This window comes from Melanerpes formicivorus, unplaced genomic scaffold, assembly GCF_026170545.1.
Source record: "Melanerpes formicivorus ecotype bairdi unplaced genomic scaffold, bMelFor1.0.p_v2 SCAF_12, whole genome shotgun sequence".
Taxonomy (NCBI): domain Eukaryota; kingdom Metazoa; phylum Chordata; class Aves; order Piciformes; family Picidae; genus Melanerpes; species Melanerpes formicivorus.
The window spans coordinates 7,697,082-7,723,336 of record NW_027142364.1 but is presented as its reverse complement, the minus strand read 5'-3'; the positions used below and the strand labels follow the sequence as shown (position 1 = coordinate 7,723,336).

The 26,255-nt window shown below is 41.2% G+C and overlaps 1 protein-coding gene across 1 annotated transcript; it reads left to right on the top strand.

Annotated features, from left to right (window-relative positions):
- Nucleotides 1-4,512: 4,512 nt before the first annotated feature.
- Nucleotides 4,513-25,056, top strand: DCUN1D1 (defective in cullin neddylation 1 domain containing 1). Its single transcript, XM_068145103.1, has 7 exons — nt 4,513-4,793; nt 13,318-13,534; nt 14,787-14,955; nt 15,551-15,681; nt 20,314-20,396; nt 20,641-20,737; nt 22,216-25,056. Exons 1-7 carry the CDS (start codon nt 4,791-4,793, stop codon nt 22,293-22,295), a joined length of 780 nt encoding a protein of 259 aa, XP_068001204.1. The 5' UTR covers nt 4,513-4,790; the 3' UTR covers nt 22,296-25,056.
- Nucleotides 25,057-26,255: the final 1,199 nt, after the last annotated feature.

Below are 26,255 nucleotides of genomic sequence, written 5' to 3'. Positions count from 1 at the left end.
GAAGTCACAGCTATGATTGCACTGTCTGTTTTATAGCTTGGGAAATTTCCAGTCATTCTGTCCACAGAGATCATACCTTGTTTACAGGAGTTCTGAACTAAACCATAGCTCATAAATATTAACTAGATATCTCAGTTCTTCCTGCTCTCTCATTTCTTCATTCATATTACTTAAAGTGCCATGATTTTGGTGTATGTATCGCAGTGCTTCTGAGCTCAAAAAACACCATTTGTTGTCCTAGAAAGTCTCAGTCTATTCAGGCCTGCCATGTAGTTAAGTACATGACAAATGTTCAGACTTTCTTAAACTCACTGACCTGACTCTCTTTTGTCATGTAAACCTGTTGTGCTCCCTTCCAGAGATACTGTCATGCAGAACCCAGCTTCTAACAGTGCCGTAGACTGGGTGTAGTATCTTGTTAACCTCTTGTCTAATGCAGGAAGGATTTGTAACTTAATAGAAGGTGAACACCCTTCCCTGCAACCTATTAACAGCCATCTTCAGATGTTGGTGATATGTCAGTTTGCAGGTTCAATTGCTTAGGCACCTACAGGAAGACTGAGACTACTTACTTCCTCTTTGCTGGGCAGGAAAAAAACCTGGTATGATCTGATACAAACATTCCAGCCACCTCAGCTGAACAGTGGGATAGGAGTAGACCACTGGGTTTGCTGTGGATGTTAAGGAATTCCATGCCTTTAGAGTGGAATTAAATCTTCTTTTGTATGACAGTTCATAGGACTTGGTTCTCTGTTAAATGTAGTTAGCGTTTGCAGGCAAAGGACCACAGTCATAGCCACTTTATGGCTATTCTATCAGTGTAAGATGAATTGATGGTTTCGTCTTTGAGAGCATAAAATAGGTAACAAAAAATGTAGGGGTCACAGAGACATTTCTGGACCAAGCTGTTCCAGGTTATTGCTATCCTTCATAAAGCTTTGGGCCTCTTCTTCAGGAAGTGCTCTAAGTGGAAGTTCTCACCAAGGGGATTACACCGAACAGATTCTGCACTGACTTAATGTGAGACTTTCTTCTCTGTCTGCTCACAAAAGAGCTCAAGTCAGTGTAAACCAGCTCAGTGTTACATTCCATAGATTTAGAACCACAGATTTGACACACTTTGTTTAAAAAAAAAAATAATCTCAGACTGGTTCTCTTAGGGTTTGCCACGTAAGATGATAAGACAGCATTGGCTCACACAACAAAACAAGGCAAGTGTGTCATACTTACCAGAAATTATGTAAGTCATCATGTTACTGTGGTCACAGTGATTATGCTGCATGCAGATTGCACAATGGGCATTTCCTTCTAGTCCTAATTGCTGCCTGCCTCACGTTTACAAATAGCAAAACTGTTTATGGCTGGTCTGACTTGGTGTGCCATACTTGATGGAGCTCAACAAAACTCAACGTGGAACAAGCTTAGTCGGCTTACTTTAACTATCTAGTTATACTTCTTGGCAGTCTCATGGTGCATCTTTCTTTACAAAGCATCTATTTTTGCTTAGAAATGGTGTGAGATTCAGATGGCACATATGTCACTAAAGGCAGATCTGCATCTGCAGATGTACAGCCAGCCTGTAGGCGTATGGGCACGAGTGGAATTGGGGCAATCTGACTGCGTCCTGAAGCGTGTGCTGTGCAGGATCTGCCTACTGCAGTGTGCCAGGTACAGAGAAGATAACTGGGACTGTCTAATCAAACTGGCTCAGGCACCACATAGCCTGATCACAGTAGCCAGGAGCTCTGGCAGTTCAGACATACCTGTGGAAGCACTCTGGAAATCAACATGGAGAACATCGCACTAAAATCAGCAGCACTAGCCTTACAACTTTAATGGCTCTAGGAATCCACTCCTGTTATCTGGTCTTTTCTCATGTTTCACCTTGTAACTGAACTTAAATTGAAAACAAACAAACATAAACCAACCACAAACCAGTAGCATGCACACTGGGAACAGCATTCATCTGCATTTCATACATTTTTATATTTCACTTGTACATCGCTGAATCATCCATTTTTACCTACCCTGCTAAGAAGCCCCTGTATACCTTACACGGTGGGAGTTCATAATACAGAGCAATTTAGTCAGTTAGATCAAATCACAAGCCAGTCAAAGTTGGAAGCAGAGTCTAAAGGTCCTGGGTACAGCAGGAAAAATTTCTGAATGTTAATGTACTAACAAGAATTTCTACTAGACCTGCAGCTAATTTGTAACCCAGGTAGACTATCAAAATAATGGATTGAACTAAAAGCTGTAGCAACAGTGAATCTTTCAAGTAATGTTTTTAAAGTAAACATAATTGGAATGCATGAAATTTGGTCTTCTAGAGAACACCTGCGAGTCAAATAATGTAAGCAGCACCTTATTAAAGCTTAGGAACACTCTTGCATGTTAAGTTCTTTGTGCTCCTAAATATTTGTAACACCAGGCCTTAATTTATTATTTATTTAATCTAATATAAGGCTCATTTGAATAGAATAAACCAGGTTGGTAAAGACCTTTGAGATCAAGTCCAACCTATCACCCAACACCATCTTATCAACTAAACTGTGGCACCAAGTGCCTCATCCAGTCTCCTCTTAAACACCTCCAGTGATGGTGACTCCACCACCACCCTGAGCAAGCCCATTCCAATGGCCAATCACTCCTTCTGTGAAGAACTTCTTCCTAACATCCAGCCTAAACCTCCCCTGGTGCAGCTTGAGTCTGTGTCCTCTTGATTTGACAGAGGGCCATGCTGCTTTCAGTATCTTTTTCATAAGGACCTAAACAAGTTAAAAACGAATTTTTGTTTAGTACTTTATTCAGTGAACAAAAGCAGCAAAATTAAATAAACAAATACTTTCCCAACATTAAGTTAAAAAAAATTATGAAGAACATTTAAAAAGAATAGGTAAAACTAAACACAATGTGCCCCACAAACACATGCCCCAACAGACCCTACATTACAGAAAAGCAGCAAGATTCAGACATTAGGAAAGAACAAGCCCCATGAAAAATCTCATCCCTGTCCTGAGGAATCCACTCAATTTAAGGTAATCTCTCAGGTTATTGTTACATGTTGCAGTACTTCTCAATGAGGTCTAAACTGTGTCTTCAGGTTGCAGAAGGGCTGTCACAGCATGTTATGATCATAGCAGTTAGCTAACTCTATGTAAGAGATTTTTCAGGTTTGGCTTTGTCTCTCCTGCCACGGTTCACACAGACTAGGCTTGTGTGCAGTGGTCATGACTTTCTGTACTGGCCACTCTGAAGCCATCCTTTATTTCAAACCCGTACAGGAGGATTCAAGGCATGGATTCAAGGCATTTAGTGTCTCAGGACTTAGATATACTTAAGTATACATATCAAGACAATTCTTAATTTTACTGTTTCAGAACACCAGCACAACTGGACACTTCACAGGACAAGCCTGATTCTCCTCTCCAAATAGCACTGTAACTCCTCACACTGCATCTAAGCTTAGCTTCGATTTTCAATGAAACGTGAGATACAATCCAGAACCCTTTCTCTATGGACATCCATCACAAAGAATGGCTTTCTGAAGTCTTAATTTCCTTGTGGTGTGTCCAGTCACACCAGTCATGTAGCACAAACACAGAAGCTTTCTTAATAGCTCCCAGCTCAGCAGGAGATAAGAGAACAAAAATCAGATCTTAAACCTTTGTCCTTCAAACCAGTAGTTTGCTACCACTTTGAGTTTTACCAGAAAATGTTCTGCTTTCCTAAACCTCAGCTGACAAAGCCTGCAGTAGGTAGAGTAAGCTTTCATGGGAAAAAACAACTGTCTGGGATACTGGTGCAAACTGTGATTTAACCCTTACAACTTATTTTGCTAGTACGTCTATGCTATTGCAGAAAAGGCCAGATTTGTTGACACCTGCTAGGAAGCCAAAGCTCCCAAAGGGGATCACAACCTCTAGCAGAAAAAACTTACAAGCGTGGAAGCGGCCCGGTACAGAAATGTCTCTAAAAGTACTCCGGTGAGCCTTCACTTTCCCCAGGTCTCTGTGGCTGCTCAGCGAAAGCCTCCTACCTCCTTTGCGAATCCACCCTGAAAAGCCCAAGGGCTTTTCCCATCTCGCCTCTCAGTGCGCTTGCCTGCCCTCGACAAGTACCGCGGAGCCCCTGCGAGCCTGGCGTAGCCGCGAAGGGTTGCTCCACCGCACGTGTTCGCACCGAGCCCTCGCCAAGAGTTCGCATTTGGGGTATTTAAGAACGTTCAGAGTTTTTCCGACAGAAAAGCGGGCGCGCAGCGACCACGGGTCCGGGGGTAAGGAGATGAGGTGAAGGAGAGGAGTATGTAAGAAATCGGGCACAACCGCGGGCGGCCCACGCCCCTCGCAGGGCGGCAAGACCCCACCGAACCTGGCTGCTACCACAGCAGCGCCTCTCCTCGTCCCAGCCCGCAATAACACGGAGGACAGCAGGGCACCATTCCCCTCCCTCGGGCCGAGCCTCCCCGATGCGGCTCCCCCCACTTGGGCTGCGTGGGACGACATTCGCGCCTCAGCCCCAAGCAGCGCGTTGCGGTCGCCGGCCGCACCCGGGGAAGCCCGGCCGGGACAGGGGCCGCCCCCCGGTGCAGGCTCCCGCCCGTTGCGCCGCTACCGCGCAGCGCCGGCTCCCCGCGCGGGGGATGCGCCGCACTGCGCATGAGCGGGAGGCGGCGGAAGGGCCCGTGAGGAGCCGGGAGCTGCCGCCGCCGGAGGAAGCCGTTGCTGCCGTCGCCGCCGCCCTCAGTCTCCGCCTGAGCCGGGAGGGAAGAGGCCCGCACAGCCCTCAACATGGTGAGCTCCCTCTCGGGTCGCCTTTCGGCCCTGCTCGGCGTCTCGGGGCCGGCCCGGCGCGGCGACGCCGCAGGGGCAGCTGGGGCCTAGTCGTGGCAGGCTGGGGTGTCCGGGAGGGGCGAAAGGGCCAGCCCCGGAGACCCTCCAGACAAGGCGTGATGTCCTGGGGCCACGGGTTCCTCGGTTCTCCTACCAAGCGTGGTGGGAAGAGCGTGTGGGGCCCGTGAAGGGTGTTGCGGCTGGCCGGGGCCGCCGTCCGCGGGGCAGACAGGCAAGGAGGCTGCTCTTGTGCAGGGGCGAGCGCCGGGGCCTAGGTGGGGGGCGCTGGGATCCCATGGAGGCCTTCGGCCCGAGGGGGTCTGTCTGGCCTCCTCACGGCGAGGAGGTGCTGTGCTGCACTTTGTATGAGTGGACAGACACCTTTGTACGGGACAGGCGTAACAGAGTGTTCCGTGGGCAGCTTGGTCTGTGCCCTGTGCGGGGTCAGCAGCAACCGTAACTAGAGAGAGTGCAGCGGTCTGCCAGAAACCAGGGGCTACTTGAAGTTTTAGTCGGGATTTCAGGCGGCTCAGGGCCAATTAAGTGCTGTCAGTTCACTGGGAAACTTGGATATGTTGATCCTTCATGAATTAGGATTATGTTGGAGCAAATCTGGTTTTGGTAAGGCTGCTATTCATATAAGTGGTGAAAAGGAGGACCTATCTCTCTGGCATTTTCTCCGTGATGTTTTATTCCTTGTATCTGAGGATTTGCTGTGCACTGAGTTCAACCGACATTCTCCCTTCTAGAGGGAAGCTGCACTGGTTGGAACAAAATCTGGGCTTTTTTGTGCACCTGAACAAATGAAAAAGGCATTCTTTAGCCTTAAACAAGGAGAGGACTTAGGTGTCTTGCACAGTGTTGTAAACACCTAGGGCAACATGCTTATAGTCATACTTCCAGGCCTTCTCTATACAAAAGTTGTACAGCTGTAGCTAAAGCTGTGCAATTTGAAGTAGTACTTTTACATAGCAGCTCTGTTGTCTTAGGAAGGGTGCAAGAGGGAGTCTAAGATCTACTGGTGTACGCTTGTTGGTATAAAGATATCTTATACCTGTGGTTAATGTTATTCTGGAAAGCAATGTCAGATGCATATTAAAACAAAAAAAAATCACCTTCAACTGATGGTGTAATATTGGCATAAAAATGTATTCAGGATTTAAATTAGTGGTGCTTTATGCAGACCTCTCATAAACTTATCACTATGTTACTAGTATAATTTTTATTTGAATACCTTTAAGTAGATCTTCACTTCATTTTTTTTTTTTTTGTGGGAGGTTGAAACTAAACTCTGGGTGAAGTTCAGACTGTAGAGGTGTCTTGCTGTAACCTGCAGTTCAGAGACTGTTTGGAAGAGCACTTTGGCAGTAATGTTACACAACTTTGTATACAGACTTTTTTCCATAAAATTCACCTGGAGCTGCCTCACAGTGTATCTAGTGTAGGTATGCAAAATAAATGCACATGCAGATATGTACATACATATGTTCTTGGCTGGCTGTGTGGTTAGAAATTTAAATGGAACAATGCTGTAGTAAGTGTCAGCATAAAAGAAATAATGAGGCACGTTATTGTGAGGATATCTTTTTGTGAGAAACAGCAGAATCTTCCTTGCTTAGTTTTCTTGGAAATACTTAAGAACTAGCAGATACAGCCTGTGAACAAAAATACACTGATAGATTGGGAGTTATCAGATTGGAGAGTATCTGAATACTGTATAGTCATGGCCCCAAGCGCAGTTGTTAGGCTCCATGCAAGCAGCTGTTTTCCAGGTTGTGCTTCTTGGCTCTAGCACTCAGGTGAAAGGATGATATAGACACTGAAGTGGGACTAAATGACAGGCTGCAGCCTTTGTAAGAAGTAAATACAGGTAGGAATTGTTTCAGGCGCCCAGGTATAGGACTCTCTACCTATACCTACGGCATGTCATAATCTAGGGGAGGTTTAGATTGGATATTAGAGTTTTATTGCTGAAAGAGTGCTCAAGCATTGGAGTAGACAGTCCAAGGAAGTGACGGAGTGACCATCTCTGGAAGGGTTCAGATAAATATGTAGATGCTTTATGGTCATGGTGGTGTTAGGTTGATGGTTGGATTTGATTATCTTAGAGGTCCTTTCCAACTGAAATGGTTATGTGATTATATATGATATATGATCCCCTTTTTAGATAGGGGAAAGAATAGGGAGACTTCTTCGTAGAGATCTGAAGATGGCGATCCAGAAACATGGGATTCAACATCTCATTTTCCTGCTTGTGTGCGCTCCTGCTCTGGCAAGTACTTCAAGTGGCTATGGCAGGTTCTGGGGCCGGGTTGGTTGTCCATCACAGCATATGCTGCAGTAGAGGCTTCTGCAGCTGAGGCCTGGCTCCTGCTCATTGCACTGCCAGTAAGAGCATTTCTGGCATTGACTCTCACCAGTGTTCCTACAGGCTGTGGTTTAAGGACAAAGGTTTCCTGGCTTTGAACTGTCTATGTCTACTACCTGGAAGGGAGGCCATTACAGCAGCCTGTTATGCTCAGTGGCCGTTTAGCTAGCTCGAAAAGTGTTTTCTATCCAGTGCTCAGGTACACCAGCCTGGCACCGTTCCTTGGATTGCTGATAGCAATCTGCCTTTCTTACGTTTTCATTTGAGCTGAGCAGCAGCTATGGAAGTGGTCTCCTTCACCTTATCTGTTAGTATGTTATTGCTTCATCTCATCACAAGGACAAGTAATGTGCCTGCAAATCAAGACAGAGCAGCAGACCGGTCCATTACACCCTAATTCATCTTCTCTGAGGGGAAGAGCTACTACCTGTATTATTCTGAATGATTTAATGAATTTAGGGCTTTGTGTGAGTAGCCATATCTTTATCCAGGACCAATTGCTAACTAGATCTCTACTTAACACTATTACATTATCCAGTTTGAGTTCTCTGAGGAATATTTCTATGGTGATAAATAGGTAATTTATTACTGCAAACCTCAGGTGACAGGAAGTCATAAAAAATTAGTATTACAAGAATTTCACGTCTGACGCTGTCTTTTGTAATATTATTGTACTTCATGACATTGTTATGTGGTGTTTAACTCAGCAAGCTGTTGTGCAAGGCTGTTTGGTATGGTGGGTATTCATGCTTGTAGCAGTTTGTTGATGTTAAATGTTTCGGGGTTTGGTTGTCCTATAGTAAATCTTGCAGATTCTTGGCGTTAGGACAGAGTAGTCTGAGTGCTAGACAAGATGGTGCATGATCTTGTTTCCCTTCCTAGTGTGCTAGAGAGCCTTTTGAACTTACACTGTACAATCACTTTTAACTAGGGCCATGAAAAAAATATTCAGGAATATGAACTACTCTGAGAATAAGGTGTGAAATTTATTATGTTTCATGGTGCCAATGCAAACATAAAGTATGAATGCAGCTTCTAATAGCTGAGTAGAGCTTCTGCTCAAGACCAGAACTAAGATTTATAAAAAACTGACAGCTTTATTTTGTCCTTTTTTAACTGAAAAAGTGTAATTTTGGTGCTTCCTTCACCTCTAAGATTAACATGAATTACCTTAAAAATCTACTGCAACTGCTTCATTCTTCTGACTACCTATATATTGATCTTCTATGAAGGACCTTCAGCCCATGTGCAAGTACTAAAATGATTTTATCCACTAAAAGAACATCAGAGGTGTAAAAAGCAACTACAATTTTATGTTGCTTGGATTATTTTTCCCCCCCCTTGGATTTTATATCTCAACAGACCTTTTACATTTCAGAGTAGTATTCTATTTCACTGCAGACGAGTGGATTCACATCAGTTCAAAATAGAAGTTTAAGAACATCCTGGCACGTGTACTTAGCGTGCCCTCTTTTCAAGAAACTGTTGTAGAAAATAAAATGTAGCTGCAGAGCATGTTCATTTACATTACACAGAAACAGTGGCTATTTGATTAGGTTTGTCTTTACCTTGAATTTTATGTGGGGTTTTTTTGGTAGTATATATATGCATGCCATCACAGTTAGTGGATGTAATTCAGGGTGTTCATAGACTTCTATTGTTTTTACTAACTTCTGTTTTCCTCTCAACAAAAAATGGTCACGATTTTGCTTTCTAAGCTTTAGCTGTGTATTTTTTGCATGCAAGCAGTAAACAAGATTATGTGCAGGTGTCTTGTGCATTCCTTTAATGGATACAGCCTAGTGTGGAACGATTCAGACATTGTAAGAGAGCAGCATTCTCTTGCCCATTAGTGTCACATAAAGGCACAATGAAATGGACAGTCATGACCTCTGAGGTTATTGCACGTGAAACTCCTTCTGTGTGCAGGCTGAAGTTACTCTGTATGAACTGATGTCACTGGGGTCCTTTAAAAGTGTGAGGATGCTTCCTGCAGCCAGATCTCTTGCTTGAGTTTAAGTGCAGTTAGTGTAAAAGCCTTGGTATTGTGGAGGTTGATACTGTTTTAGGAAAGGCTTTTACCTGTCACCTGCATGCTTTTCTTTGAGTCCTGATAGAAAAGCCCAGATGTCACAGCGTTCAAATTCTTTTAGTTAGCAGGGAAACTAGCAGGAGCCAGATCATCCCTAATCAATTGCTGGGAAGGAAAAGGTAGAAAAGCAGTTATTTATTACTCTGCAGTGATGAGTAGAGAAGAAAGTGGAACTAGTTCTTTGGGAGCTGTGAGGAGTTTTGGGCAGTGATGCTTCCAACTCTGTGTGCCTCTTGTCTAACTGGCAGCTGCATATAACCTTTGAGAAAAGTCCAAGAACAGGATTTTGATTGGAATCCTCAGCTCTCTGCTCCAGGCAGTGAAGGATGAAGGTTGTTACTGTTTCCCATGGGCATTACTCAGGAGACTGGAGCCCTCATATGGCTATCAGCTCCCCAGAAAATGTTGATGATCAGTGTGCAGGGCTGACCTTTGAATCTGAAGTGACTAAAAATTGAATGTGGAAGATAAGGAAAAACCACTATGAAGTAAGCACTTTTTATCCCTACATTGTGAAAGCTTACCCCTCTAGGCAGGGAAAATTTCAGTCTGAGGCCAAGAAAAAAATATTGGGGAAAAAAAGCCCATGTTGCCTTTTTTTGTTTGTTTTGTTTGCCTGTTGGATGTTTGTGTGTGTGTGTTTGAATTCAATTTTTAAGCTTTCTCATCAAAGATGGGCTAATGTCAAATTTGGTACTTCACAGGGAGATGCAAATTTACATTTAAAATCAATGTTATAGCATCAGATGCTCATGGCAGTGATGTAATTATTGTAGTTTTATGAATCTACATAATACAGCTTTTAATTTGGAGAAATTCTTCTCTGTTGTAAAGGTAAACTTTTTCCTCTTATCCAAGGGGTAAGACTTACTAGAAAATCTGTTGCATTTGTTTTCAATTTGGTTTCCATTGGTTTTCACTTGTATATTTTATTCAGACAAGTATCTGTTAAATAAAATTCTATCTTCCCTTTTAACTGGTGTTGAAGTTGAGATATTTTAAATAGATTGCATTGCATTACAGTTCATACAATTGCAGTGTAAGGTATTTGTTGCCTGATGAGTAGAGGATTAAAGGTTGTAGGGTGCTCTGGCTTCTGTATTGCACACTTAAAACAATAATAGACTGTTAGAGCTTGGCTTCTAGAAATAGCTCTTGAAAGTGCAGAAGGCTTGGAACCTGTTAGTGCTTGAAGTGTGGGTTTTTAATGTGATGAAAGAAGAGCTATAATAGGATAATAAAAACTCAGCAGTAATTTCATCTCTTGCTGTCCTGTAGTAGGCCTTCAAAGAGTTGTCCAGTCACTTAGGATGTGGGGTGTCTCCCCTGTGTTGGCAAGGTTCTGCGGAAACATTCATCAAATAGAAAGAAAGGGCTTTGGCATTTCTTCACTAAAAATAAACTCATATTTGACCAGTAAAACTGGAGTTATTGGAGAAAAAGATTGTCTGAACAGTGTGATTTACTGCATCTTGTGTATTACCAAGTGCTATATTGATGAGTGTCATTAGGTGCTTGACTCTTGGCAAATTCATTGTACTGTTTAAAAAGGCTTTACATTGTTACTGTCACTTAGCCCCAAGCACTGAAGTTTTCATGTGACTATGTAGGATTTAAATTTTATCATAAAAGTTATTTAAGCTGTGATTTATTTATTTTTTAATCTAATAAACTGTCTTCTCCTTTTATGTGCTAACACACAAAACACTATCATTTGTGGGGTTGGGCATCCACCATGAAGTAAACCTGTTCCTTGACTTTTTGTTGTATGTCATTGGTTTTAGAGTTTACTCTTGTAGGAGTAGGGCAGACCAAAGCCACTTAAGGTTTTATAGAATACTCCCTAAGAAAGGGCTGTGCATACTTATGTGTACTTGTTTAAACAAACCAAACAAAGCCCCTAATGATTAAAGGCATCAGCTTTGTCAGGAGAAAAAAAAGGCAAAGCTAAGGTCACAAGTGTGACTGCCCTATAGTACCCCTGAGTCTGTGGTGATGCAGCAGTAAAAGTGAGTGAAAATCCATTAGTAATTTCTGGAAGTTTTTTCCACCTGGCACCTGGCTTTGTCAGTGATTTTTGTGGAAATTTGAGCTCAGTGTTGTGGGGTGCTGGATGGCTGCTGGTGAACTGAAAGCACGCACAGATTGTCAGCAGTAGGGCTTTGCAGGACCTGCCCTAATGGCTTGTCTTTTACCTGGAACCACTTACAAAAATCTGACTTTCAGAAACATGTTTGTAGCAGAAGATCCAACGTTCAAAAGACAGACTTGTAACTTTAGTGTAGCCTAACTAACATCACAGTGTTTAAGCCTGCAGCTTGTGCTGAAGTTTTGGCTTCAGCTAAGTGGCGTATCTAGAGTGTTGTTCTGGTTTGAAGTTTTATTTATTTAAAGAATCTTAAAGGGTATTCATCTGTCTAATATATTATGTGGGATAATAACAGTTTAAGTCAAACATGATGCCCTCATATATATTTTTTTAAAGGTGTAGCTGAAGCCGACAGCTTAACTACCGTTACAGACAACGGTGCTCACATTCACTGCCACAAGCAGCAGAAAACAGATTTTGACTTTCAGGGCAGAGGAGTTTGTGTTCTGAAGCATTGGTTATTTTTTTCTAATGATAATGTGATTGGACAGTAGTTATCCTTTGGAATGAAGAGCTTGAGCCCATGCTGCTCCTAAAGAGTTTGTTTTTTGGCTGAAGATAATTTATTAGGTTTAGAGACTTTTTTGGTCTTTTCCTCTCCATGTTCCCAGAGGAGGTGCCCTGCACTTGGAAATTAGAATAATTAATAGAATATAGAAGTTTTGATTAGAATGCAAAGTAATGTACAAATGAAATAGGGACCGTGTAAGAAATCCAATCCTGACTTTAAAGTCAGAACCATGTTGTAGCATTAGGAGACTTTTTGCTTTGAATGTATTGAGTGAAGTTTAGAACTGAATTTGGTTTTAGTGTAGGAGCTGTATGCGTGATTACTTTCTTCTCATCATCAGTTCTGTATCACTAATACCCTTGAAATAATGAGCATGCTTCTCCTCATCAAAAATATCCTTGGATATCCCTCTACCTGACAAATTACTGGCAGCAAGTTCTTCATTCAATTTTGCACTAGAGCAGAGAGGGCTGTCTCTCTGTCTGGGCAAGAGGCCTGAAATTCCAAGCTCTCACCTTGGCTATTCACTCCCCTGCCTGCCTCAGGCAAAATTACTTTTTTTTACTTTCAGTTGCTGCACCTGTGAAATGGAGACAATGCCTCCTCACAGGAATGTTTTGCAAATTGTGTAGGTGGAGTTGAGGACCTTCAAAGTGAAAAAAAATCTCTAAAAGAGAGGGGGGAAAAAAAGAAAAAGCCTATTAAGCTATTTTTGAGTTTATCTCCCCGAAATGGATGACCCAGCCCTGGTGCCTTGCTGCCATCAGGAGGCAAGTGGAGAGATCCTGTTCCTGGCAGCGTGGTCTCCCCTGCACTAGCTGGCATGTCTGTTAGTTTGGTCAGCTGGGGCTAAATGACTGCCAGCCTCTCCTTCAGGGATGGTGATTAAACCAGCTGTCCTGCTGCATCTGTTGAATCAATCTATCAAATATTTTGATAGCCATGGGCTTTATTTAGGCATCTCAACTGTTCTTTTTTGGTAGGTGTAGCATTACATCTCCTTTATTAATAGGAGAATGTGGGGGTTGTGTTCATTTTTAAAAACAATAATTGGTTTAAATAAGACGATGTCCCAGCTTAGAGCTGTGTATGAATTTGCTATGACCTTCAGCTCTCTTTCCAAAGGTTCAATAAGAACACCCATTTTCTATTGCTTTGATAGCGTGATTTTTGGGATTAACTCAGCTTTGTGAAAAGGTTTAGTATGTAGGATGAAGGTCCTTAAAATGTTTTAAGTAATTTTTATTTTGAGTTGTTGATTTGAAAACATCTAATTAACACTGATGGTTTGGTGCCATTTTTTTCTTCCAGTTAAACATATCTAGTTACAGTATTGTCTGGGTTTGTTTTGTTTTTCTTTACTAGAACAAGTTGAAATCATCACAGAAGGATAAAGTGCGTCAGTTTATGGTCTTCACACAATCTAGTGAAAAGACAGCAGTGAGCTGTCTGTCTCAAAATGACTGGAAGTTAGATGTTGCAACAGACAACTTTTTCCAAAACCCTGAACTTTATATACGAGAGAGTGTTAAAGGCTCATTGGACAGAAAGAAGTTAGAACAGTTATATAACAGATACAAAGGTGAGTACCCTGAATTTTAAGGCTTATTTCCTAGTCATATATGTGTGTTCTGAATTGCAGCGTGTCACTGCAACTCTGCTCCTCTGCTGGCAAATCTTAACCTAGTCTTTCAGATTTGTTTTCTGTTTACTAATAAAACAAGGTAGAAGAGGAACGTGAGTAGGCTTCTACTTCACAAGGATTATATGTAGTTTCTTTGTGTGCTCTGAGTATCTGTACATTTCTACAAGAGTAGGGTCTGGAACTGGAGTTGGGTGTACAGTCAGTAACTGTAACGGTTAACATGGGGTTTAGGGGATTGCTTTGGAGAAAGCATATCAGGATTTGCTCCTGACAAACTGGAAGGCTGCGTTCTAAGGATGGATTCTACCTTGTTTTTATTCACCTTCTGTTCATTATCAGGTAGTTACAAACAAAACAGAAAAGAGTCTCTTCATCTGTTACACAGTCAGTGTTGAACTGATGATATCCTACCACAAATAAAGTGGATTCAGTACAGCAGAACAAATTGCGTTTTAGCACTTAAAAGAAATGAATGAGTGCTACATTTTCTGTCAGTTTTCACATGTGTATGTAATCCAAATACCATTTTCCTGAAGTCTTTGTTGGCTTATGTTAGTAGATCTTTGTTAGTGCACTTGAAATGTGAGCTTCTCACTTCCAGACCAGATGTTGATTCCTTCATGGAAAGAGGAGTGTGCCTGGCTGACTTGGAATCGGTAATGGGGCAATGTAACTTTCCTCTTGGAGGTTACCACGTCCAATCTCATGCATGCTGGTGATGCCAGAAGATGCCTAAAACTCATGCTGATTATGGGCAGATTTGAATATTTTATCAGTCCAGCTTGCAAATGGACTTTGCAGAATTGTTTATAATGGTACACAGATCACAGTCTTACCAAAGATGCCAATAATTGTGTTGGTGGGAAAAGGACCACTGTTCTCTGTATAGAATGAGTCAGAATATCATGTGTATTATTAGGCAGAAAACAAATGTTTGTGGTGCTTTTGTCTCTCAATGAAAATAACATAAGCTTCATTGTGTGGGAGGCTTTATTATAGTAACTGCCTCAATTGTTAAAGCCTAACCATTGAAAATACTAATTTAATTTTGTTTTCAAAATATCCACTTAAAAGGGCTGGTCCCAGAAATGGCTATGTGAAAATGTTTGCCTATCTTAAATACACTTGTTAAATAACTGAGCTCTTCCAGCAGTCTGCTTTTCTTGATACTTACTTTTATATCTTAAAGATCCTCAAGATGAAAATAAAATTGGTATAGATGGCATACAGCAGTTTTGTGATGATTTAGCTCTTGACCCAGCCAGCATTACTGTGCTCATCATTGCATGGAAATTCCGAGCTGCAACACAGTGTGAATTTTCAAAGCTGGAATTTATGGATGGAATGACTGAGCTGGGGTAAGTGTGCAGTAAGTATTAGACTCTGACAGTGTAATCCAGTGCCAGAAACTGGAATGTATGTTGAAACAGCCCTGTTATGGGGCGTTCACCATCACTTTGTCCTTTTACACTTCAGAGACTTTTCAGAGCCTAGTGTGCTTGTCTGTTTCTAAACCCCACCTGTCTATGTGCCAGATGCTTAGTGACTAAGAAGCAGGAGGCAAATTTGAGTGCCACTTGCTGTGGCTGATTTCAGTTAGTTCCCGCAGAGCTACTTGGGTAGGTAAGGCAAGGATGTCCGCATGCAGTCTGGCATACCTGGACTTTTCTCTGCCTGGGGAGAATGCAGTGCTCTTCATCACATTTGTCCAAAATCTCATGGATTTTAGAATTTGCTGTATCAGCTAGTTTGTGCAAGTAGCAATGTAAAAGAGGTAACAGCAAAGAAATGAAACTGTTGTGTAGGTGCTGATGAAGTAAAAGCTTCCTGAATTTTGTCTTGATAATTGTACTGCATTCCATCAAATTGTATAAATTCTTGTTTAAATTGTAATGCATATTTTATAGCAAAATAAATGATACACCAATGAACATGCTATTTTTTAAAATGCAGATGTGACAGCATAGAAAAACTGAAGGCCCAGATTCCTAAAATGGAACAAGAATTGAAAGAGCCAGGAAGATTTAAGGATTTTTATCAGTTTACCTTCAACTTTGCAAAGAATCCAGGACAGAAAGGTTTAGGTATGTATTCTTAATCATTTGTTTGTGAATGTGGGAAGTGACTGATTAAAGCAGTAAGAGTATTACTGTGATCCAATGAATCTGAAAGACAACCACCCTTGGGAACAGAAGCATCTTTCTGCTGTGAAGGACAGATGTCAATTTAAGGTGTTCAAACTGAGAGAAAAGTCTGCATCATGAATACAGACTACAAAACTGAATGAGAGAGGGTTTATTCCTTCATTAATTGTGTGCAAGTCTAAGCACAGTGGATTATGGTCTTAGGTTAGAGGCATGGTGATACCACTTAGAATTTGCAGCACTGAACAGCTTAATTGAATTTTCACTTTTTAGGATGAACTTAAGCTGTAAAACTGATTTCCCTGTAAGCACACTTGTACAGTCTGTTATAACATCTAAAATGCTTGTAAATGTCTTGGCAAAATAGAGTTGGAAGAGTACAAATGGCTTTCTGTATTGCAGTCTGGATGCCTGTTGTTGTGCCATTGGTAATAGGTGCCTAGGTGCCCATCTGCAGCCTTTATTGGTTTTTCCACAGCTCACTGAATGTTTTGTTGCTTTTTTCATTATGTCAGAGCACTTGGGTTGATTGTGCTTTGATAGTGCAGCAGGTGAAATACAAGAATCAGTTATTGAAAATAATGACAGAACACCACAGTTCTGATGAAATTGGCTGCTCTGGGGGTTGTGGAGTCTCCCTCTGGAGATATTCAAGACCCATCTGGATGTGTTCCAGGGTGATCTGGTGTAGCTGATCCCGCTCTGCTGGGGGTGGAGTTGGACTAGATGATCTCTCAAGGTCCCTTCCAGCCCCTAACATTCTGTGATTCTGTGAACATCCTGAAGAAACTGTAGATATCTTTAGTCAAAACAGCAAAAATAATGGAACAAAAATTTCTTTCAAGAAACTGCATTAGCTAACCAGAGTGCATGTTCATTTATATACAGTGTAGTTGAGACATTAGCCATAACCAGTATGTTATGACTCTGTGACTGTTAACTTCTCAAAAGCAGAACAGTTAGCTTAAGAAGAAATAAAATACTTAATGGCCAGTAAGTTCTTCCATGGCAACTTCTGAATTTGTTTTTCTCAGCAATGAAAATGCCTTAAACAGGCTGCCACAGGCCAGCTATGTATTCTTGTGCTGTGAAAAGATGAGCATTCTGCTCTGGCTTTATTGTCTTTTATGTGTGGATCAATCTCTGACTTAAAATATTTAAAAACAAATAAGCAAGAACTTATTAATTCATTTTCTTCTTTAGGTTGTTACAATAAAGAAAATGTCAGCAGTTACTGAATGGTGAGAAGGTAGAAGTTAGGTTATGGAGAATGTCAGTGTGGAATCAGTTCTGCAGTGTGAAAGGTTGCAGGATTTAGTTTGGAGGTTCTTTTATGGTTTCCGTTGTGACATTGTAGCATTTGACAACAATCTTCAAACGGTTTTACACAAGGAATATTTTGCAGACTATCTGTAAGGTGGTAAAAGTGAAATGACAATTTACAGTGATAGCAGAGTTACATGATCATTTTAAATTCATTTTCTCAAAGCTTCACAATAACAGAGCTGGTTGATGGAGTACTTGCCTCCTTGTTTTCTTCTCCGTATTTCTAAGGTATAAGAAAAAGTTGCATTATTTTTCTGAGTATCTCCCCTTCCTGCCCTCCCCCCCAAAAAAGACCCCAAGTCTTCCTGGGTATCCCAGATAGAACAGACTTCAGTAAAAATTATTTACTGGGAAAACTAAGTCCCTTGCTTTATTTCTCATTCATCTAGAAGCTGCTTTATCCAGGTTATGCTCTAACAAAGACAAATGTAGTTTTCTCAGTTCCTTATAGCATATATATATTGCATAAGGATTGGTTAGATTTTTGTTTGTGTTTTCCACTTTGGGTCTGGAAATGATGTAGAACTGGTCTTAGCATCTGGATGGTTACCAGCCCTTTTGATGCCAGTAATTACACAGTTCTAGGCATGAATTTACAATAGGGCAGAATAATTCTGGTAAACCCTGAAGCAAAAGAATATTAGGAGAAGTTCAGTGCAGAAAAGTAAGTGCTTCCAGTTAGGCAATTAATTTTGGAGTTTCTAAGTATCTGCTTGTAAGAACTTGCAAATTGATTTTAATGTATATTGGCCTAATCTTATAAACACTGTGTAGCAGTTCAGGCACAGCTCTGGAAACATTTCCTCTGCATAATTCCTTACTACTGTGTTAGTTCTGTGGATGCCTTGAAAGTTCTTGTGATATTTACATACCATTTGAGAATACCTTTCAGCTGATGTTCATCTCAAACACTGTTTGCTTCTCTTGCATCTCTCTGGACAAAACTCAGAGCATGTATTTTCTGACTTTCATATTTGATCCATGAGGACCTTTCATGGAATCAATAAGGTTGGAAAAGACCTCAGAGATCATCAAGTCTAACCTATTACCCAACACCTCATGACTAACTAAACCATGGCTTCAAGTGCCACGTCCAATCCTTTTTGGAGCACCTCCAGGGACGGTGACTCCACCACCCCCCTGGGCAGCACATTCCAATGGCCAATCACTCTTTCTTTGAAGAACTTTCTCCTCACCTCGAGCCTAAACTTCCCCTGGCACAGCTTGAGACTGTGTCCTCTTGTTCTGGTGCGGGTTGCCTGGGAGAAGAGGCCAACCCGCACCTGTCTACAGCCTCCTTTCAGGTAGTTGTAGAGAGCTCAGGTAGTTTCACTTATGAAAATCTAAAATGATATCTTTACTTTCCACTTGTGTGATTTGATAAAGCTTCTTTTAAAACATGTAGTTTGTCCTAAGGCCTTCATGCTTTTACATTTTGGGACTTAACATAGCGAGTTTGAAGTTGCAGCTTCCTGAGACCTGTTTTTCAAAGGGTTTGATCACCCACAAGAGCAGTCCCCAGGTCCTACAAGCATGTCAAAGTGCATAGTTTGTGTATAAACCGCTGTAAATATGCAGCAAATTGGTAACTGTGCATTTTTGTGTATGCCTGCTATTAACACATTACAGGTAAACAAAACTTACTGTTCTAATCTCTTCCCTTGAGGAACTGATCAGCTTAATCTGGAGCTTGTATCTGCTCAGGTTTAGAAGACTATACTTGTAGTTGAAAGCTGAAGTGCATAATTTATGTCTGAATCTTCTGTTGAAGAGCAATACCCAAGATTAACACTCTTAAACAAGTTGTTACTTTCACGTACAGCTTATTTACTGAGGAGTGGTGACAGAACTTTAAAATGTCTCTGCTTCTCAAAACTCAAATTTGCTCTTTTGTCTCAAGTCACACCCCTTTGCAACTGCTGGAAAATCCTTCACAGATTTTGTGCTTTGGTCCCATCACTGCCTGTTTTCCCTCCAGCAATGCAGAGTTCTTGCCTTGTTTTGTTTGCAGTTGATTGCACCTCTAAGATTCTGGTGTCTGGGGGAAGGGAGTGGCTTTCTTGGGTTGTGGGTTTTTTCCTTTCTTCTGAGGTGCAGTTATGTGCTGCTTCTCTCTGCTCTCACAAGACGTCTGTTGGCGGAAGACGTTTTGCTAGGCTGCAGAATACGAGAGGAGGTCACTTAACTAAGCATTTTGGGGTCACTGTGTGTACTCCATGCTGGATAATGTACTCTGTAAGGTCACTGTTGGTAGCATTGTGCAGTACGGTACAGAGGTCCTTGGTAGTTCATTGAGATCATGCTAGGCAGAGATTTAGAACTTGGATACGTAGCTTTCTTTGATCAGCTAACACATTGCCATATGCCACTAATAAAGAGTCAATGCATGTCAGTTTAGCCTTTGGCAGATAGCAGGGGGCCAATTGCTCTCTCTCCCTCCATGCTGGACTAACCAGTCTGTTCTAACTGCAGCACAGTAACAGCACCTGCTGATGACAGCAGCACACAGTTGCCTGACAAGGCAGTAAACTGTCCTCCTTCCTCAAGGATCTTTTCCTGACAAACAGATTCAGACCAAGCAAGAACTTAACAGGAGTCTTTGGAAGAAAAAATAAAACCTGAAACAACAGCAAGAAATTCACACTAAATCAAAAAAATCAAAACTGCACCCATCTGAAGAAAGACCAAAACCTCCCAAACCAACCATCAACCATCTGCTTGTGCAGTCCTTAAAAAGAGGTTTTCAAAAGGAAACCTTATTGATAAGATGAGCACTTGCCAAAATCATTACAAAACCAGCACCTGTGACATGGTTGCTTTAAAAATCCTGAAATGCTGGCTTGGTATAAATTGTATTTTATATATTAATAAAAATAATAATACAGCAGATCTTACTACAAAATTCTGCAGACTTTGAGGTCGATAGGATTCTAAGGAGTCCATCAGTGAATTTTAACTAAAGGGTTGTTAGGTAGCAAAAGACATATGAAGTATCCTTATGTGTCGTGGATATTGTAGATACTAGGACAGGCAGTGTTCGCTTCTATATTTGAGTGATGATACCCAAAAGCTACAAAATACTTGTGTGAAACTTGGTTTGTGGTTGCCTTTATGGATCCATGAGTATGTTTACATTAGATTGATCTTTTCACCGTTGTCACTGTGTGATTCGCCTAGTGTTAGATACCTGTGGAGATGCTGTATTTGAACTGTAATCTCTAAAAGTAATATATTTTAATGTTACAGATTTAGAAATGGCCATTGCCTACTGGAATTTAGTACTTAATGGAAGATTTAAATTTCTAGACTTGTGGAACAAATTTTTGTTGGTAAGTTAAAATCTTTACATAAACTGGACTGCAGCATTTTCAAAGCATGGAAGAGAAATGTGTTTACATTTATGGAGTAGATAAAGTAGACTATTATGACCCAAATCCCAGATACTACATTTCATAATGTGTATAAGAGAAATATATTTTGGGGCTATGGACTTGTCCAAGACAGTGAAAGCAAATGTCTGTAAGAGTCTTTTATTTATTGTATTAAAATACAAATTTTCCACCCTCCAAACAGGAACATCATAAAAGATCTATTCCTAAGGATACCTGGAACCTTCTTCTAGACTTTAGTACAATGATAGCAGATGATATGTCTAACTATGATGAGGAAGGTAAACATTTCCATTTTCTTTCATTAACTTCTGTGTTTTATGCTACATTTATTACTGTGTATCTGCTTTGGCACAGCTGGCTAATGGCAGCCTAATTAGAATGTCACTGGTGATGGAAAGCTCAGGGAGAGCTGCTCTAGTGCATGTTGTTAACATCTGCTTGGTACTGCCCCTTTAAAAGAGGAATGCTGAAACTTTCTTAAATCCATTTCCATTTTTTTTTCATCTGTCTGAGCTCAAGGGCTAATTCTTTATTGGACAAACCCTGGTATTTGTCCATTTAACACTGCACTCTCAATGCAGTTCTTGACATCTTCAACTAAGTAATTGATTTCATGGCCTGTGCAATTCTTTGCAGGGTCCCTTGGTTGTTGCATTTCTTAGCTGAGAATGGTTTTGGTTGCTTCAGTTTGTGAAGGGTGGACATGTAATAATATGAAAATGAAGCTAGCAGCGTAGAGGAATTGCTAGGCATAAGCAATAATCTATCCAATGTGTTTCTTGTAAACTTCTGTATTGATCTTTCCTCTTCCAGTCCATCTGTAGCCAAGAGCAGCTAATTATCTTCAGTCGTTGGCAGCAGATCAGTTCAGTGAGTGGAGGAAACTGTAAACTTCTGATACTTCCAGAGCGGAGGGGAGCAAACTGCTACAACTTTAGTAATTAAGGACAGTTCTCATTCCCTTATCATTGAGCTGCCCACAAGAAATAAATGCAGTTTAGAAAGATTAACGGCAGAAAACAGGATTTAATGATAATTTAAGGGGGTAGGGAAAAACCAGCTTGGCCCACAATTGTTTTTAACCTTCACGTACCATCATGCACCTGACTGGGGACTTCTTTGGGTTTGTCTGCCTGTAATATGTAAAATCACTGATGTACATTTTGACTACCTCTTGGTGAGGAATACAAAGGATTCTTATCTAGTGTTGCAGATCCAGCCTGCTAGGGCCTTCTGCTGTGTTGCTGGTGAGCAGAGCACATGGTGCCGTTTGGATAGCACCGAGGACGCTAGCTCTGCATTCGTGTGAACTCAAGAGGGCCAGCAGTAAATGCTCTGCTATGTTAAGATATGCTGCTGCGCACAGCATAGAAGGCTGCATCCAAGGTTCAGTCAAGTTCTGGTATTACAAACAGGATGGATTTAAGTTAGAATTTTTGTCAGGTTTTCTCCCTCCCTCCCACCCCCCTCATTTGTCAGTGCTTCCCCCCTCTTTTTTTTTTTCCCAGAAGGTTGAAGGCAGTATGACCCCTGAAAGGGATGTGTATTCACTGGGTTTAAAGGAAGTAGAAATTTGTCACCAGCTCTTAAATTTCAAGCAAGGAAAGCAAATTAATTCTCTTTTTTTTATGTGCATATGAAACTATGCCTAGTTAAGACTGGAAAGCAAATTCCTTGTTTAGATCTGAAGCTCTAACAGAAATGCTGTGTTGAACTGAGTTCTTATGTTCTTGTCTTTTTGGGTTTTCCCTTTTAGGAGCATGGCCAGTTCTTATTGATGACTTTGTGGAATTTGCACGCCCTCAAATTGCTGGGACAAAAAGTACGACAGTGTAGCACTAAAGGACCCTTCTAGAGTGTACATAGTCTGTACAAATACCTGAAATGGAAAATTGCACAGTCAATTTCTGCTGGCTGGACTGAACTGAAGATCAATCCTCACAATTATGGCTGAGGGTTGAGACAAACCTTTAAGGATACATCTTGGACCATATCATATTTCATTCTTCTACGGGTGGTTCGGGCTTTTCTTCTAGTCTGGACCGCTCTTGCCCGTTCAAATTCCGACATTGTGGATTTCATCATGGATTTTGGTTTTTTTGGGTTTTGTTTTGTTTTGTTTTTCTTTGGTGGACCACCCTTAGTTCCATCTCCCATAAGTCCTAGAAGCTTAATAATTATTTGGGGGTTTCTGGTTTTACATAAAGCACAATGCTGGTCATCATCAGACAACCGTTGTGTGGCATATGAATTATACAGCTCAACATCAAACCAGTTTTTAAAAGAATCCTTAAATATTCACTTGGGGCTAGTTGCAAAGACTGCATCGATAGCACTTCCTGTCAGAGTGATATATTTAAGTGTACTGGGTCCGCTCTTCTTTTTTTTCCTTTCTGGAGAAGTACAGGTAATGTCTAAGTGAGTTGGAGTATCTGGTTCAAAACAATTGCAGAAATAACCAAGCAAACCCGAGGTGGTTGATCCTGGGATATCTAGGTGCCTATCTGAATGGTTTGATTGTACATCAGCTGGCTGCGAGAGTGGTTGAAGCACGACGCAACTACTGTGCACTTACAGCTCCCGCGTGTGGTGTTCCAGCTGGCCTTCAGTGAGCCTCATTGAGATAAGCTGTGTGTCACGACAGACTCTAATACTCTCTAGGTTATTCTCTAAGAATGCAGATTTCATTACAGTTTTGAAATGCTTACGTCTGTCCAAGAAAGGTTTTTCATTTCTGTGGAAATCTCAGACTTGAGTATAATGAATTTGTCTTAAATGTTTGCTACACAGTACAGTATTTTAAAGCAGGACATGTAAATGTTTATGGGTGAGGTATGATGAAACAAATGGCCCTGTTGTACCCAAAGCTGGGGAGTTTGATGTGAATCTAGGTTTTGAAACCATTATCCTGAGAAGAAAGTTGAATCTTTGTAACACAGAGGTACTGCCATTGTGGATGACACACATGTTTTAAATGGTTTTCATGAGCTTCCCTTACATGGACATATCACTGTGGTTGCCAAATACAGAAATGAAGAGTAAAGCCTTCCCTAGCCAGCACAGATCAGATATGAAATAGTGCACTGGCTTTGTCTGCTTAAATTATTTTGTGGATCATCACTACTTCTTAACTCAAGAGCTGCATTTAACTCAATCAAGTTCATTTGTTCAAGTTTTGTCAGATACAGTTTTCCATTATTTTTAATATTACAAGAGCTCTTGAGCTGCTTTTGTGCTAAACATGGTCTTTTGCCCTCAGTTACTTGTGAAGAGCTCTGATAAATAACTGCTCTGTAAAACAAGCTGGAAAATGCCAAGCTCCAGGAGCAAAGACAGACTATAGTTACAAGTAAGGATAGAGGCTTAAGTCCATGCTCTGAATAGTCCCGTGATAAAGTTAGAGTTCTTGCAGTGTAATTGGTACTTGCACTAAACAGCAGAACACTTATGCAGATGCAAAAAGCATTTTAGAATTCTTGACTATTAAAACTGCTAAAAATTGTAATCTGTGCTCTCTGAAGTTGTCCCCAAGGCCAGCACCCCTCAGATCAGAGCCCTTGAGAGAAAATCCCCGTGTGCGTTTATTTTCAAGGACACTGTTCCATAAAAACATTGCAGAATTCCTCCAGCTACTGGAATTGGCTATGCCGAAAAAAGAAGTGTGTTTTGCTGCTTTCAGTATTTCCTTTTCTCGATTTTGTGTAAATATAAATAGGGACTTGAAATTATGGGGGAGGGGGATGTGGACAAGCTATCTCTGCCTGCTGTTTTCTGTCTTGAGGGTTTTGGTCCAGTTTCAGATTGATTAGTTCAAGGGTGGGGTGCTTTTGGAGAGGAGAGCTGGCTTGCTTTTTATCCCACTACAGACTTGGCCCTCCAAAAAGCCTGAGATTGGGTAGCAGCCTAAGGCCGTGGTGTTTTAAAGACTATTCCTTTTGAATGCAAGATCTTTTCAACAGACTTAAGTGTTGTCATCAGTTTGGTACTACATGCTTATAATTACTGTGTAATTATAAAGAAATACATAAACCTTTGAGTAATTATGTTGCAGAAAAGGGTTATTTGTGCTATGATGGCATCTGAAGAGTTTGTCTAAACAAGTGACAAGTTGAAAGAAGCATTGATTAACAGGGTGTTGTTCTAAGGACAAAACGCCTGGTTACAGGAACTATTTTGTATTGAGACGTGCTCAGATGTGGCCATGTGGTTTTTTTTTTTCCTTTATATATTTGTGTGGTTTTTTCTTCCCCCACCCCTGGTTTTTTCCCCTAAGAATGCAGACAGCTGCTTCCTTGGATTGCTTTAAGTCATTAAGTGCTTATGTCTTCAATTTGGTGAGCTCCCCTTAAACGGATCGGTTTGATTCTTGCCAAACGTCAAGAGCGAGGCGGCGAAGAACACCAAGTTTGTAACCTGTTTTTTATACATGAACCATGTACAAAATTAGAAGTGCCCTGATTATAAAACACTTAATCTTGAGATTATATTTAGTAAAAAACCATCATTTACATATCTCTGTAAGTTCAAATGTAACTTCTTACAATCCCTCTCATTACCAACAGAGGCAATAAAGCTCCAGTGAAATTGCCATGACTAAGTCTTCTCATGCATTGTTTCAGTCTATTCTTTGGAAGATGGCTCTAGAATGTGCAAGGGGGGACAAAACTGTATGGAATGCTTGTCTTTGCATTAGATACTTCATGCGCGAGTAGGTTTTTGGGAGGGCAAAAGGTGTCGGAACTGCTCCACCACCTTGCCTACAGCTTACTCAATGTTTACAGACCCCAAAGGGAGCTGATCTTTCCCAGCCAATGCTGCATTGCCATGACCTAGCATGTGAAGGAAGATACCACACACACTGCGTTGTTTCAAGATGGTTGTAGACCTACAGCAGTAACGTGACTCTTTTTTTATTGCTCAAACTGTTAATAAATAACTTATGACTTGCTTCAGAACTGTTTGACAATGAAATCCATACTGGGAAATCCTTATTTAAGAAAGATAAAAATTTTTTAAAGAATGCATTTAATAAACTTTTGTCACTCACACTTTATTTAAACCATGTTGCCAGAAGTCTCTGTAGATTTTGTTTGAGTATTTGGTTTTTAAACCCACGGTGCCAGTCAGTCCTCTGAGCTCTCCCAAGAGCAGACCACAGGCAAATACTCAATTAAATTATAAGCTTATGCATCAGAAAAGTCCTTGGCTTCCTAAGTGCTTAGCAAATGGCTTTGATACTGCATGTAGCAGTAGCTACATGAGGTAAGCAGAGAGTTTTTCTCCTGGCTGTTAAGACACCTGTAACTCAAACTCCAGATGGGATATTTAACCTGAGGCAGAGCTCAATACCCTGCTTCTGGAAGTTTGTCCATTATCTTTAAAGGGCCCAATTCAGCAAAAGCTGTGTAACTGCAGTGTGCATGTTTTACATGACATTAATGCTGCTTCCAAACACTATGCTGTGTCTGCAGAGCATAAAATGTTAAGCCCTCCTTCCTTGAAGAGCTGAAAGGACAACTGGTGGGAGTCAGGATAACGCTGGTAATCATGCTGGGCACTTGGAAGGAAGCCTGAGAGGTGGGTGAGGGATGGCTGTGAATGGGTAACCAAGTGCACGCTCAGGTACCTCTGCTGTTTAAGGAACTGGAATGAAACCCATGCTGGAATTCAGCAGTAAGTAAATCCCACGGTGAACTGGAGTTACTGGAGCACCTAGCTGAGCTCAGCTGTGGGAGGGACAACTCCCCCTTACACATGCACGTGTGTGTGTGTAAAGTTGATCCCAGAGGGCGGGCA